This window comes from Numida meleagris, chromosome 1, assembly GCF_002078875.1.
Source record: "Numida meleagris isolate 19003 breed g44 Domestic line chromosome 1, NumMel1.0, whole genome shotgun sequence".
Classification (NCBI taxonomy): domain Eukaryota; kingdom Metazoa; phylum Chordata; class Aves; order Galliformes; family Numididae; genus Numida; species Numida meleagris.
The window spans coordinates 11,005,373-11,017,797 of NC_034409.1; the positions used below are offsets into that span (position 1 = coordinate 11,005,373).

The 12,425-nt window shown below is 37.9% G+C and overlaps 1 protein-coding gene across 1 annotated transcript in view; it reads left to right on the forward strand.

Moving 5' to 3' along the window:
* GNAT3 (G protein subunit alpha transducin 3) overlaps window positions 633–12,425 on the forward strand; it is a 28,801-nt gene continuing 17,008 nt past the window's right edge. Inside the window, exons 1-2 of the mRNA XM_021384673.1 lie at window positions 633–1,550; window positions 8,728–8,770. Coding sequence (XP_021240348.1) covers window positions 1,433–1,550; window positions 8,728–8,770 — 161 coding nt within the window. The 5' untranslated portion in view covers window positions 633–1,432. The remainder of the gene's footprint in view (window positions 1,551–8,727; window positions 8,771–12,425) is intronic.

Below are 12,425 nucleotides of genomic sequence, written 5' to 3' on the forward strand. Positions count from 1 at the left end.
GATTACTTTTTAAAACACTGAAGTCCATGGGAGCAGAGTACTTGCCAGTGGTTCTGGTAAACAGACACCTGGCACAGATATAATAGTTTGGGGGCTGCTTATTTTCATTTTTTAAACAAACAAGTTGTTAGTACAGCTGCATAAAGGTCTTATTTTGGTCTACCTTAAAGAATAAACAAAGTAGGAACACAAGCTTAACAAAACAAAGCAATCTTATCCTTTATAGATGGATATGCAAAAATTCAACTGCTGGCAAGTACCAGTAATTCCTTTCTGGCAAAGCAGTGCAGGGTACTGAAAACAGGCTTCCTGCTCCACTGACTGAGCAACATATACTGAACAATCACAACTTCAGATCTTTACTGCATTATGTGGTCTTTTTTAAGTAGGAGATGACACTCACTAATAAATGGGACCAGAACAGCAGAGTGCCTGTCTTTTCTCAGAAGGCAGCACTCCCCCACTCCCATGGATCACAGCTCATTAGGAACATTGCTCATCTTCATTCCTCTCCCTCCCACCTTCATCGCCCAGTACTAGTTCCCTTGCTGGTACATCTGGGGTCCTGCTAGGGGAAAGTTACTTTACTCTTGGATAGGATGAGTGAAATACTTTTCTTCTGGTCCTCTTCCTCATTTTTCTTCTGTTCTGAAAATGTATTTAGTATCAGTCAAACCAACCTGTATGCTTATACTTCCCTTAAACATTATTTCCAGGCTAAATCTTGTGAAGTCAGAGCATCGCTAACTATTACTAGTCAATAACTGTAAAAATAATAAATTTCATACAAACGTGTGTATTTAATATAACTGAAATACTGTATATAAAGTGAATAAAATTGCAATTAATTTGAGTACTGCACACCATCAATGAGATTAATTTTATTGTAATTCTTAATCCGAAGAGAAGAGACCAGAGAGGAAGTATTTTCAATCTTTTATTCTTGACAGTAGTTCTGCTGTTACCCACTATAGCCAGGTGTGGATTACAATAGAGTATATTTTCTCCATATACTACTGACAACACATGCATCCACCATATTACAGAATGAAAATTTTTCCCTTGCACTATTCCCAACTTCTTCTTTTTTATTTCAAGATATTCTGCATTTTTATTTGAAATGTGTGAGGCTGTATCCTGTCCAAACAACGACAGAGAACCATCCAGACCTTGTTTTTATTTTTGAATAGATCATTTTGAATCTATGACATCACAGCAGTACGTTTTATGTCTCTATGTAAATCCTTGACTGTAGTGTCTTCAGATCACATGACGTGGAAAGGGACAACTTGATTTGAAAGCTGAACACAGGGGTCAAATGGGATTTTTAGATTTTCTCAAAGAACAGGCTATTTCCCTTCTGAAATAAAAGCAACTGGTCTACCTAGAAGTAAATCAGCTGGGACAAAGAAAGGATTGTGAACACCTCACGATGGGCGGTGGAGCCAGTTCTGAGAGCAAGGAGTCGGCCAGGAGATCCAGAGAACTGGAAAAGAAACTCCAGGAAGATGCAGAGAGAGAAGCCAGGACAGTCAAACTACTGCTGCTGGGTAAATAAAATAAAAATTGTCAATAATATTCTTCCATTGATGTGTTATTTTGCTCTACAATTACATTTCAGAACAGTGAATTTCTCTGAATTTACTAATTTACTGGAAGAAAATTGTCCTGTAACACATGTACAACATGCTTACTGGTTGTAGATATGTATGAAGCCAACAACTAAGACACAAGGAATGAGCTGAAAATGATCATTTTGTTACAGAAGGAGGGTTGAATCTATATGTCTTTAAGGTCCCTTCCAACCTAAGCCATTCTATGATTCTATGTATTTAATTTAGCATTTTAAGAATCTTTGAGAATGGAAAGATTTGAGAAACAAGAAGTTGCTGTCAGAATAAATGTTCTGATGCTTACTTATGCAGAATGTAATATAGACTTCTTGCATGATACTATACACATTCATTTACAAGAGGATTAAGTGATACAAACGGTTAAACAGAAAATCCTCAGGTGTCACCACTTATTGAAATTGTTTGTATTCCAAACTGTTCCACTGCATTTTTCACAGAAGCCCTTAGGAGGTTTTTTTTGTTGTTGTTTTTTGTTGTTGTTGTTGTTGTTGTTGTTTTATGTATAAAAATGGAGATAGTAGAACGAAAGGTAGTAAAATGAAATAATATTATTAAAAAATTATTTAATATGAAAAATATTGCCCCTGCTGAGTCAATCTTGAGTTAGTCAAAAACAGTCATATTTAAACTTACATAAAGTTTCAATAATTTTGTTCTATTATTAAGAAAAGTAATTGGAAGCCCATTTATTCCAGCATCCTGCCTCTGACCAACATTAATCCATGAAGAAAATGCAATAAATCCCTAAGAGGAATTTAGAGAATAAAGAGAAATTTGTAAGATAAGCAGCTTGATGATATATTTTGATCTTCAAACCTTGATTTCTTGGCAGTCATACTGTAGGCTGTCTTACATTGGACACAAACTAAATTGCTTCTAGAAAATATGTATGTATTCAGTATTAAGAACATTAACATAGAAAGTTTTCCTATATATATTATCTTTTTTGACATCATTAATATCTCAGCATTAAAATTCTTTCAGTAAAATGCTTTGAGATCAATTGCAAGCTATACAAAAAAGACTTCAATTTAATTCAAGTTTGACATTTTTCAGTCTCTATTCAAATTCTACTCATGAAACAAAACAATCATCTGAACTTGATACATTTTTACTGAAGTTGTCTCCATAGTATGTATTTCTATGTTATCGACTTTTATTCATAACACACAGAATAAAAATTCAAATTTGTGTATGGGTGATATTTTGGAAGGCTTTTCTTCTGGGGAACTGTTAGGATGTAGATCACTTGATGAATAAATAGATAGACAGATAAACAGATAGTTAGATACATAAAAAGATAGACAAACAGAATTAACAACCTGCATTTACTTGGTCTTAAAAAAAATTGAGATGAATAAAACTTAGGCCTGCTTTGAATCTAGTACAAAGTTAGAGTGAAAGTTTCTGTTGAACAGCTGCTGAAGCAATGTGTATAAGAGGCACCACATCAATTTTTTCTATAGCCAACTGGTGAAATGGGCAGCAAGCTATCTGGCCTTATCACTAGAGCTTTAAGCTAGATTTGATGATGAATAGCCCAGCTGAAGTGCCTCTACAGTAATGCACACAGCATGGGAAATAAGCAAGAGGAGATGGAAATCGTGTTGCCAATTAGAAAACTGTGACCTAATTGCTATCATGGAAACGTGGTGGGACAAATGACATAACTGGAATACTGAGGTCTACAAGATTTTTAGAAGGGATAGGCAGGGCAGGAGAGGTGGGGGAGTTGCCCTCTGTGTTAAGATGGGGATAGATTGCAAAGAACTGCCTCTGAGAAACAGCCATGAGCAGGCTGAGAGCTTGTTTTATGTCATTTTATACAAATTAAATGACAAACAAAAACTAAAGACAATACATTTGTTTATAGCACATTCCATGATCTCAGCAAAAACATTCTCTATACAGAGCTGATAATTTGCTGTTTATAAAACACACACAGGGAGAGGAAGCAAAAGAAATACAACGTCCATTTCTCATGTTCTTGAGAAGCTGCCTAGGATCCAGGAGGGCTAAGCCCTCTGTGCTAAATGCTACTGTGCTATCAAGGCCATCCTTGACAGAAATTTACTCTCTGCATATTTATACTTCAAAAATCATATCAGAACTCTAAGATTAAAGTTTTACTTCTTTTGTATCAGGAAACAGATATGATCAAGCCTTGTTCCACATTGCGTGAAGTTTACGTACTTTGTAGGCCAGCCTGTAATTTGTGTGTAAAGCGTAAAGCACGCCACAACAGCTGGTACTCAGTATCAGATATCAACAGCAACATTTCACAGAAATAAGAGCTCACTTGTAGTTTAGATAACGATTACAACGTTGAAGTTGATTACAACTTTGAAGTTTATTAGTCCAAGGTAGTTTCCAGTGGTGAGTGCTGGTCACTCCCATCTCACTTTGAAATACTGGTTTTCAGAGTATTTAATCTATCTCAGGGTGAAAAAAATTCAAGTGATTTTTTTTTTTTAGTTTTAGAAACAAATATTTGTCTCAATTGAATATCAGAGGTCTCCAATAGTGAGTTTGAACACAGAGTTTCACAGTGTAGGCAGTTAAAATGAAACAAATCCTTCTCAGTTACCATAGTTCTGAGGACAGGTTAAAATTACTGCTATGAGTATCTTTTCTGAAAGCAAAGACTTCGAGAACAATAATCTTGTTGACTGGAAGACACTGGTTTATTTATTTTTGCTTTTTTGGGATAAGTGGGGAAGACATTTAAGGACTTCATTCCCTCAAGAGAGAAGAGGGCTAATGAATAACTTAGATCTCTTTTCCAGTTTGTTTCTCCAGTGGAGAAATTTGCTCAGTTTGGTAAGAGGACCAGAAAGATATAATTTTCAGAGCTCTAAGCACCACAGACAAGGCTCAGGCAGAGGTGAGACATGTTCTGATCTTAATCAAGGATTTTTTTTCCCCGTTTTTTTGCCATTTTACATGAAATTCAGTGGCTTTTGTGACAAATTTCGTACATAATATTCAGGCCGTAGTGCTTTTTATTTTCTTACCTTTCCTTCTGGAAAATTTCCTAAATCAAACCTTTGTTATCACATAAATAATAACTGTAAAGAGATAACGGCTGTTTCTTTCAAGACAGAAAAGAAGCGTAATATATTTTAAAATACTTATTTAACAGCTCAACAGATGTTAATCTTGAAAGGGATTTGTACTCTCCATGGTATCCACAAGTATTCAAACAAACCTTAGCATAGTCATTAATGATCTGCACAATGGCACAGAGTGTACCCTCAGCAAATTTTTTTTATGACACAAAAAACAAGAGGAGTGGCTGATATGCTGGAGGGTTGTACTATCATCCAGAGGGACCTTGACATGGTGAATAAATGTGTTGATAGGAACCTCACAAAGTTCATGAACAAGAAGTGTAAAGTCCTGCATCTGGGGAGAAACAACTTCAGGCATCAGGACATGCTGGGGACGTCAGATGGAAACCAGCTCTCCAGAAAAGGACCTGGAGTGTTCAAGTTGAACATGAGCCAGCAGTGCACCCTTGCTGCTAAGAAGGCTAACCATATCCTGGACTTTGTTAGGCAGGGTATTGGCAGCAGGCCGAGGCTGGTGATGCTTCCCCTCTATTCAACATTGGTGCTGTGTCCAGTTCTAGGCTTTCCAGTATAAGAGGGACATGGGCATACTGGAAAGAATGCAGTGTAGGGCCACTAGGATGACAAAGGGACTGGAGAATCTCTCCTGTGAGAAAAGGCTGAGGAAGCTAGCTAGGACTGCGCAGCCTGGAGGAGATTCAGAGGGATCTCATCCATGTCCATACATATCTGAAGGGAGGGGGCAAAGAGGACAGAGCCAGGCTCTTTTCAGAGGTGCCCAGTGGCAGGACAAGAGACAATGGGCACAAACAGTAACAAAGAACATTCTATCTGAACACCAGGAAGTACTTCATTACTGTGCAGGTGACAGAGCACTGCCACAGCTGCCCAGAGGCTGTGGAGTCATCTCCTTGGAGATCTCCAAAAGCCTCCAGGACATGGCCCTAGGCACCCTGCTCTGGGTGCTCCTGCTTGGGCAGAGGCTGGAGCAGATCGACCCAGAGGTCCTTCACACCTCAATCAGACTGTGATTCCGTGAAATTCTGCTTAGGAAAGTAGTGTAGTCAAGATGCAGCTGAGGTCTTGGTTTCGGCTCTACTTTGAATTCAAGCAAATATCCCTGACTTTCAAGGCACTTCCAGTTTTTTTCTCTGTTCCTGCTCTATCTATATACTTTTCTGGTCTGCACTGTAGAGGCTGAGCCTTCCCAGAGCAGAGGAAAAATTCATGTCATGCTGCTGGGAGAGGTTCTGCAGCAGCTCCATGCTTTCATTCATACCACAATGCACTTCTTTTTGAGTCTTCCCTGAAGCCTCAGTGAGTCCAGAAGCACAAATCAGCATCTGACTTGGGAGATCAAGTTCCAAACATCCCAGCCAAGAAGAGAGGCAGTTACCGGCTGCCAGACTGCTAATTGTCAGGAACAGTGCTGAAGGTGGATGTAGCACACCCCGGGGCACAGTGAATATCTTTTGGCTCCCAAGAGCCAGAATTTCAGGCACTGCTTGAGATATCTGTGCCCTAATTTTCTGTATTTTTATCCGTCCCAAGGAAACCTGGCAAGCAAATAGAGATATAGAAATCAAAGGTAAATTTGGAAACAACTAGAAGTATGTGAAATGCAAAATACAGGCTATGGCATGTTATTGGTGGTTCCTGTCAGGCAGAGCTATAAATCTTCAGAGTTATTCAAAAGCCAATTAAACTATATTAAATATTAATTAAATAAACTTAAACAAGCTTTAAGACAAGACTGACTTCAGCCTAAGCTCTAATATTTTATGTAGAAAATTTGGGCTAGATTACAATTTCCCTCTACACTGCAACCTAAAGGAAAGCTACCCTATGCTTCCCCTGAAGTCTTGCAAGGGCTACCACAATGCCTTTGCTGTCGTTTGCATGAGGAGAAGATCCTGCAGTGGTTGGAAATCCAGCTCTGGCCCTTCTCTCCCATCCTGAGGAGCGAGCTGTACAGGAAGGGGAAGGAAGAGAGGAAGCAGGTGCAAAGTAAATTGTTTCTGACCCATCTCCTGGGGTACAAATGCTGCTACAGCTAAAGAATACTCCAGAGCAAAGCCGATGCCTGTGAGTCATTTGTTATTTCAGAGAGCTGGAGCACCTCCCCTACAAGGACAGGCTGAGAGAGCTGGGGTTGTTCAGTCTGGAGAAGAGAAGGCTCCAGGCGGACCTTATAGATGCTTTCCAGTACCTGAAGGGAGACTACAGGAAAGCTAGGGAGGGACTTTTTATAAGGCCATGTAGCGACAGGACGAGGGGAAATTGTTTTAAATTGGAAGAAGGCAGATTTAGACTAGATTTTAGGAAGAAATTATTTACTGTGAGGGTGGTGAGACACTGAAACAGGTTGTGCAGTGAGGTTGTGGGCGTCCCCTCCCTGGAAGCATTCAAGGCCAGGCAGGATGGGGTTGTGAGCAACCTGGAGGGAAGTGTCCCTGCCTATAGCAGGGGCCTTGCAACTAGATGCTCTTAAAGGTCCTTTCCAATCCCAACCATACTATGACTCTCTGTTTCTATGAAATTAGAGATGAACAGAGGTAGAGAATTGCTTCCATAAGATATAAATTATGCTGCCTACTCTATTTTAAACTTGTCTTCCAGATCCGGAAGAGAGCTTCTTTTCTACATTATACTTCGTGACATCTTTCCATGAGATGAGTGTAGGAATTCCTAGAACTGCTCACTTGTTTCTCTACAGAAAGTGCAGCAAATGCTGTCTCACTGATAGGATTTTACTAAGTTCTTCAGAGTGTAATTGAAGAGATAAAAAATTATCTATAGCAAATTTGCATTTTGTTCAAATTGTGGCAGATGGCAGCATCAGATCATTTTGCATAGGCTTGGTGTTTTTCTCTCACACTTTCTGCTGTTCCCATTGTGGGCATTAGAAAATGTTTTGCATATGGTTTCCTGTCTTGAGTAAATTAATTAAATTAATCTCTGTGATTTAAATGTTACTAGATTTACAAAATCTGTTTGGGAAATCTGTAACTCATTTGTTCCATTCATTGAGGAGTCCCTAATTACAGCTGCTATGCCTCAGGTATTTGTCAAATGTATTCAACACTGTCCAATGAGGTAAATGATTACTTGCAAAAAGGAGAGCAATTATGAATCCTGTCTGAAGGAGTCATGTGCAAAATTAAATCCTCTCTTCATGTGCTTTTAAAATCTAGCTCTTGTTTGGCAGGTGTGGTGTTCTTCACCCATTTCACTGACAGATATTAAAATCAGTTGAACTCACACTGATTTCCAATGGAAAGGTTTCTCTTGTGCTTACTAACTCTGCATGAGATGGGAAGGCCAAATTAATCAGAATAATCTAACCAAAAGTTAGTCCCCCTTCTGAAAAATGGCTGTGCAACCAAGTGCCTGCATTTCCCCGACAACAGTGGAGTTTTACTGTGGAATCATTCCCAAGCTGTATCTGCTACATGGCTCTGTAGGTTTCCCCCTTGCAGCATTAGAACATGGGATAGAGACAATGTTGCAGTCTCAAGACATTTGCTCATGTGCTTCCTCTACACCATGACATAGACCGCACAGATACTTCACTTTTCCAGTTGTTTAAACACACTAGAGGGTTTGGCTTATAAAGTCATGAAACACATTAGATGAGAAGCTGCATATCATGTAATGAATGACACACTGTCAGGAGCTGTAGCTTTTTCCATTTCTTTTTGCCCATATACCCAGCTGATGGGGATGAAATCAAAATACAATCCTTATCTTACTTCTTTAATGATTGAAGAGACTATTTTTTTGTCTTAAATGACTGCATGTTCCTTTCTTTTCAAATATTCCTTTACTTTTTCAGAATTAGTACTTTCTCCACGATTTCATCATTTTTAATCACTGGAGAGGGTTATAGTTATAGTTAATGAAATGGGGATCTGGAACATCTGTATGTTCATAGACATAAAATTCTGTTCTAGAGTGGTATTTTTAATACTTGCTACTCATTTATGTATCAATCATATCTTCTTAATATTCCCCATCTGCAGGTGCTGGAGAGTCAGGAAAGAGCACTATTGTAAAGCAAATGAAGTAAGTACATGAATATTCATATCAGTTGTTGAATTTGGTATTTGTAGCATAAGTTATCTAGCTAATGCCTTAATACAATATTAACGCTTATTTGAATAATATGCAAGGAAACATCATTAAAATCAAGTTCTCATTCAGCGACATAAAGAGAAAGTGACTAAGACACACAGCTGGATTGGTAATCAAATCTATCTGCCCAAATCATGCACATCTTCTTGCTGAAGAGCAGGGAAGCTTCAGAATTGTCTTTGGTAGGAGTTACAACACTGTGGTGAGATCATAGAGATATAAGACAACAGTCCACAACAGATCCACCTAACCTCGTATCCTGTCTCCTCCAGTATTACTGGAGGATGTTTCCAGAAGATTATCAAACCAAACATGGAAGCACACTGTAATACTTTCACTGAATACCATGCCAGTATCTGGTGATCTGAGTCAGGCAGCATCCTGAAGCAGAACCAGAGATGGTATCATTGTGTTTGAAAGCTCTCAGTTACTTCACGTCCAGTTTCTCCTGAATCTCTTTTGAACCAATGTAAACATCTGCAATATTCAATAGCAAGTAGTTCCACAGTTTAATTTCACATGATGTCAATCGTCTCCTTTTGTTCAATTTTAATTTAGTCCTTATTAATTTCATTTGATTTCACTGTATTGCAAGTGAAAATACTGAAGTATTCACATTATATAAAAATAGTGCTAAGTCATAGTTTTTCCAAACTGAATTCTGTAGAACACTGTTGGTTTCCATGTTATTATTCCTGATCCTGCCAATGGCCAGAATGATTGTTCTCAGTTCTTTCACAGTTCATATGAGTAAATATTTAGTTGTCAACCCATACAGTGAGCTGCTACCCACTATCTAGCAGGAATAAGAACAGTTGAGAGCACTGCTTTTAGTAATGACAGGGTAATCATACAGTAACCAAAAGGGAGGAAAACAGACTGTACAAACTCAAATACAGAAATCCCGGTTCAAAGTTGGATTATCTGGTATAAAAAATCTTGTGACTGCATAAATCTACCAAAAGAATATCTGTTGTTGATATTTGTTCAACTTGTACATGACGCCACACAGACTGATGTCAATAGTGTTATTTCTCCACAAATGTTCAGCAAGTGTCAATGAATGTCAATGAGGGCTATTTTTTCCGCATGAAGGAATTCAGTTCCACACCTTTGCTTCATATACGCTTCCATGTCAGATGCCATTTTGTCAGAGTGCCCCTCTGCTGCCATCTGTCACAGCGCAAAACACTGCAAATACGAATATTGGTGGAAAGATTCAACCTCTACTGCTGTACCACCAAAATTTGCCTCTGACATCATGAGTCAACATCATAAAATAGGAGGTATTACTTTCCTAGCAGCCCTTGTACAGAAAAAAAATTACATACACAGTGTAACTATTAAATCATGGCCCCACTCTCTTCCTGTGTAAGAAAAAAAAATGTTTTTCTAAAGCAGAAATATTGTTTCCACTTTAAGTTTTCCTAAATACTTTGTTTTCCTCAATGTTTAATATCTTCCCCAACATATTTTTAAAAGTGAAGTAAAAAATGTCATATCATAAAACCAATTTGCTACTATTTAAGCACCTCATTTTCTAATTGTACTGATTTAAGACCATGCATCCAATAGTTTCCTAATTACTTTTTGTTCCAGTTCAGTGGTGGATAACTTCATTTTTGTTTAGAGTTGCAGTTAGGAAACACTCACTATGCAAAAAACCATTGAAACATATTGGGCTGAAAAATTCACGGAGTAGGAGAGGATTGAAGATGTTCCTCTGAATCGAACACTTTAATAAAGCAGAAAACCCTAAACAGCTTCAAAAAGAGGGCAGAAAATAACAAAGCTAAGTTATCTTAAAGATTTGTGCATGTATGAGCTGCCAACCTGAGCAAAAATATGAGCTATTTTTCAAGAAAAATGTTGATGAAAATTATCACTTTTCACACAAAATGTCAACTTTCTGTCATAAACATTTTTTTTTCTAAAAAGGGAAAATTTCCAGTTTTAAATAAGTCGATTTTTTGGTGAAGTATGACATTTTCCAGAGAAGACTGCTAAGTGCTTGCAAAGGAAGTAATTTCTGAAAAAACAAATTTGCACTAAAATCAGGTTTATTTTACTCTGATTCATATAATTTTCTAATTCGTAATCATTATTCTTTCCAGAGTGAAGATTTCAATCAAAGTTAAATCATTTCACTTAGCTTTGCACAGTATCTTCTGATGCTCCAAATATAAATATGTTACAAGGCCCTAAAAAATCTGGGATGGTTATGAAACAAAACTAAAAAGAGAAATAAAAATGCTTTTCTGGAGCTCCTCATTTCTGACTCTCTCATTTCCAATGTGTGAGATAGCTTTTTTAAAACCAAATTGAGTATTTCTGCGCTTTGCCTTGAATTTACAGTGCAAATATACTTTGTAAGACTCAGAATTATAACAGTCCAGTAAACAAAAAGCAGGAAACAAAATATCTGGTAATTCATCAAGCCTGTTGAGACTGAACCAATGCCACCTATCTGGTAAGAAACCCACCTTGTGTGAAGAAAAAATAATAAATGTGGAGATTGAAATCTAAGAATTCTATGTCCCATAGGAACATAATCTAGATATTATGACTAGCAAAACACTTCACAGATTCAGCATCCTCAATGCATTTTTTATAGGTTGTTTATTTTTTTCAAGGAAGATTTTCCGTTCAATAGAAAGCTCCTTTTGGCTATACAAGATGTCACCTTGTTTTAAAATCCTTTCTAAAGAATGATGGATGTTTAATAAATACAGCAAAATTCACTACTGATTTAACAGGCTGGCTAACATATCTTCTGCCAGAGGACATAAATATATATACATTGAAAAAAAAATAGCACATAAAAAGCCTTGAGCGAAAACAAGTTTTTGTTCTGTAATTACATATTCTTGTTTTATTTCAGGATCTTACATGTTCTTCCTCTCTTTGTTCTTCAAAGGAAAGCATGAAAACAACATATAAAATAGTCATTTGGGGACTGCATCAAGGTCTTGCCTTCACTCTTATCCTGGATTTTTGCAGCCGCAGGCAAAACACTCATCTTCCCCACACATCCTGTTCAGGGTGCTACTGTGAGAGGCTGAAAGCAGTCAAACCAAGCTCATGTGCTTCATGAGTTTTCAGCTGCTTTGTATTTTGTTATAGAAAAGTACCTGCTTTCACAGGTAGCAAGTGGAAAGGCGGGGAAAGTTTGCTTAAATACAGCATTCCATATTTTGTGATGGCTGTTCAATGAGAGTTCAAATAATTTTGATTTTAAGGTGATCTAGCCCATTAAAGGAGGCCACCTACAGCAGTGGGGAGCTCTGGGCTACATGGTGCTTTGTACACAGGCTGTGGCTTAGGCCACCCCCATTTCACTGCACCACCATTCAGCTCCAAGTGAATAAATCTTTCCTCCCAGTGAGACTTCCTATGTCATTCAAATCACCATGTTGACACTGGGGTATATGGACAACTCATGTGCTGGCAAAAGCACAGTGAGATTCCCTTGAATCTTGCAGATTCATGTGAATTCATAGAGAAAAAAAACATTCAAAATAAAAAGGCTTCAAAATAAGGTATATAGATTTGCCCGTGCAAAAAGTGGTTGGGGAAGCAGAGAAAC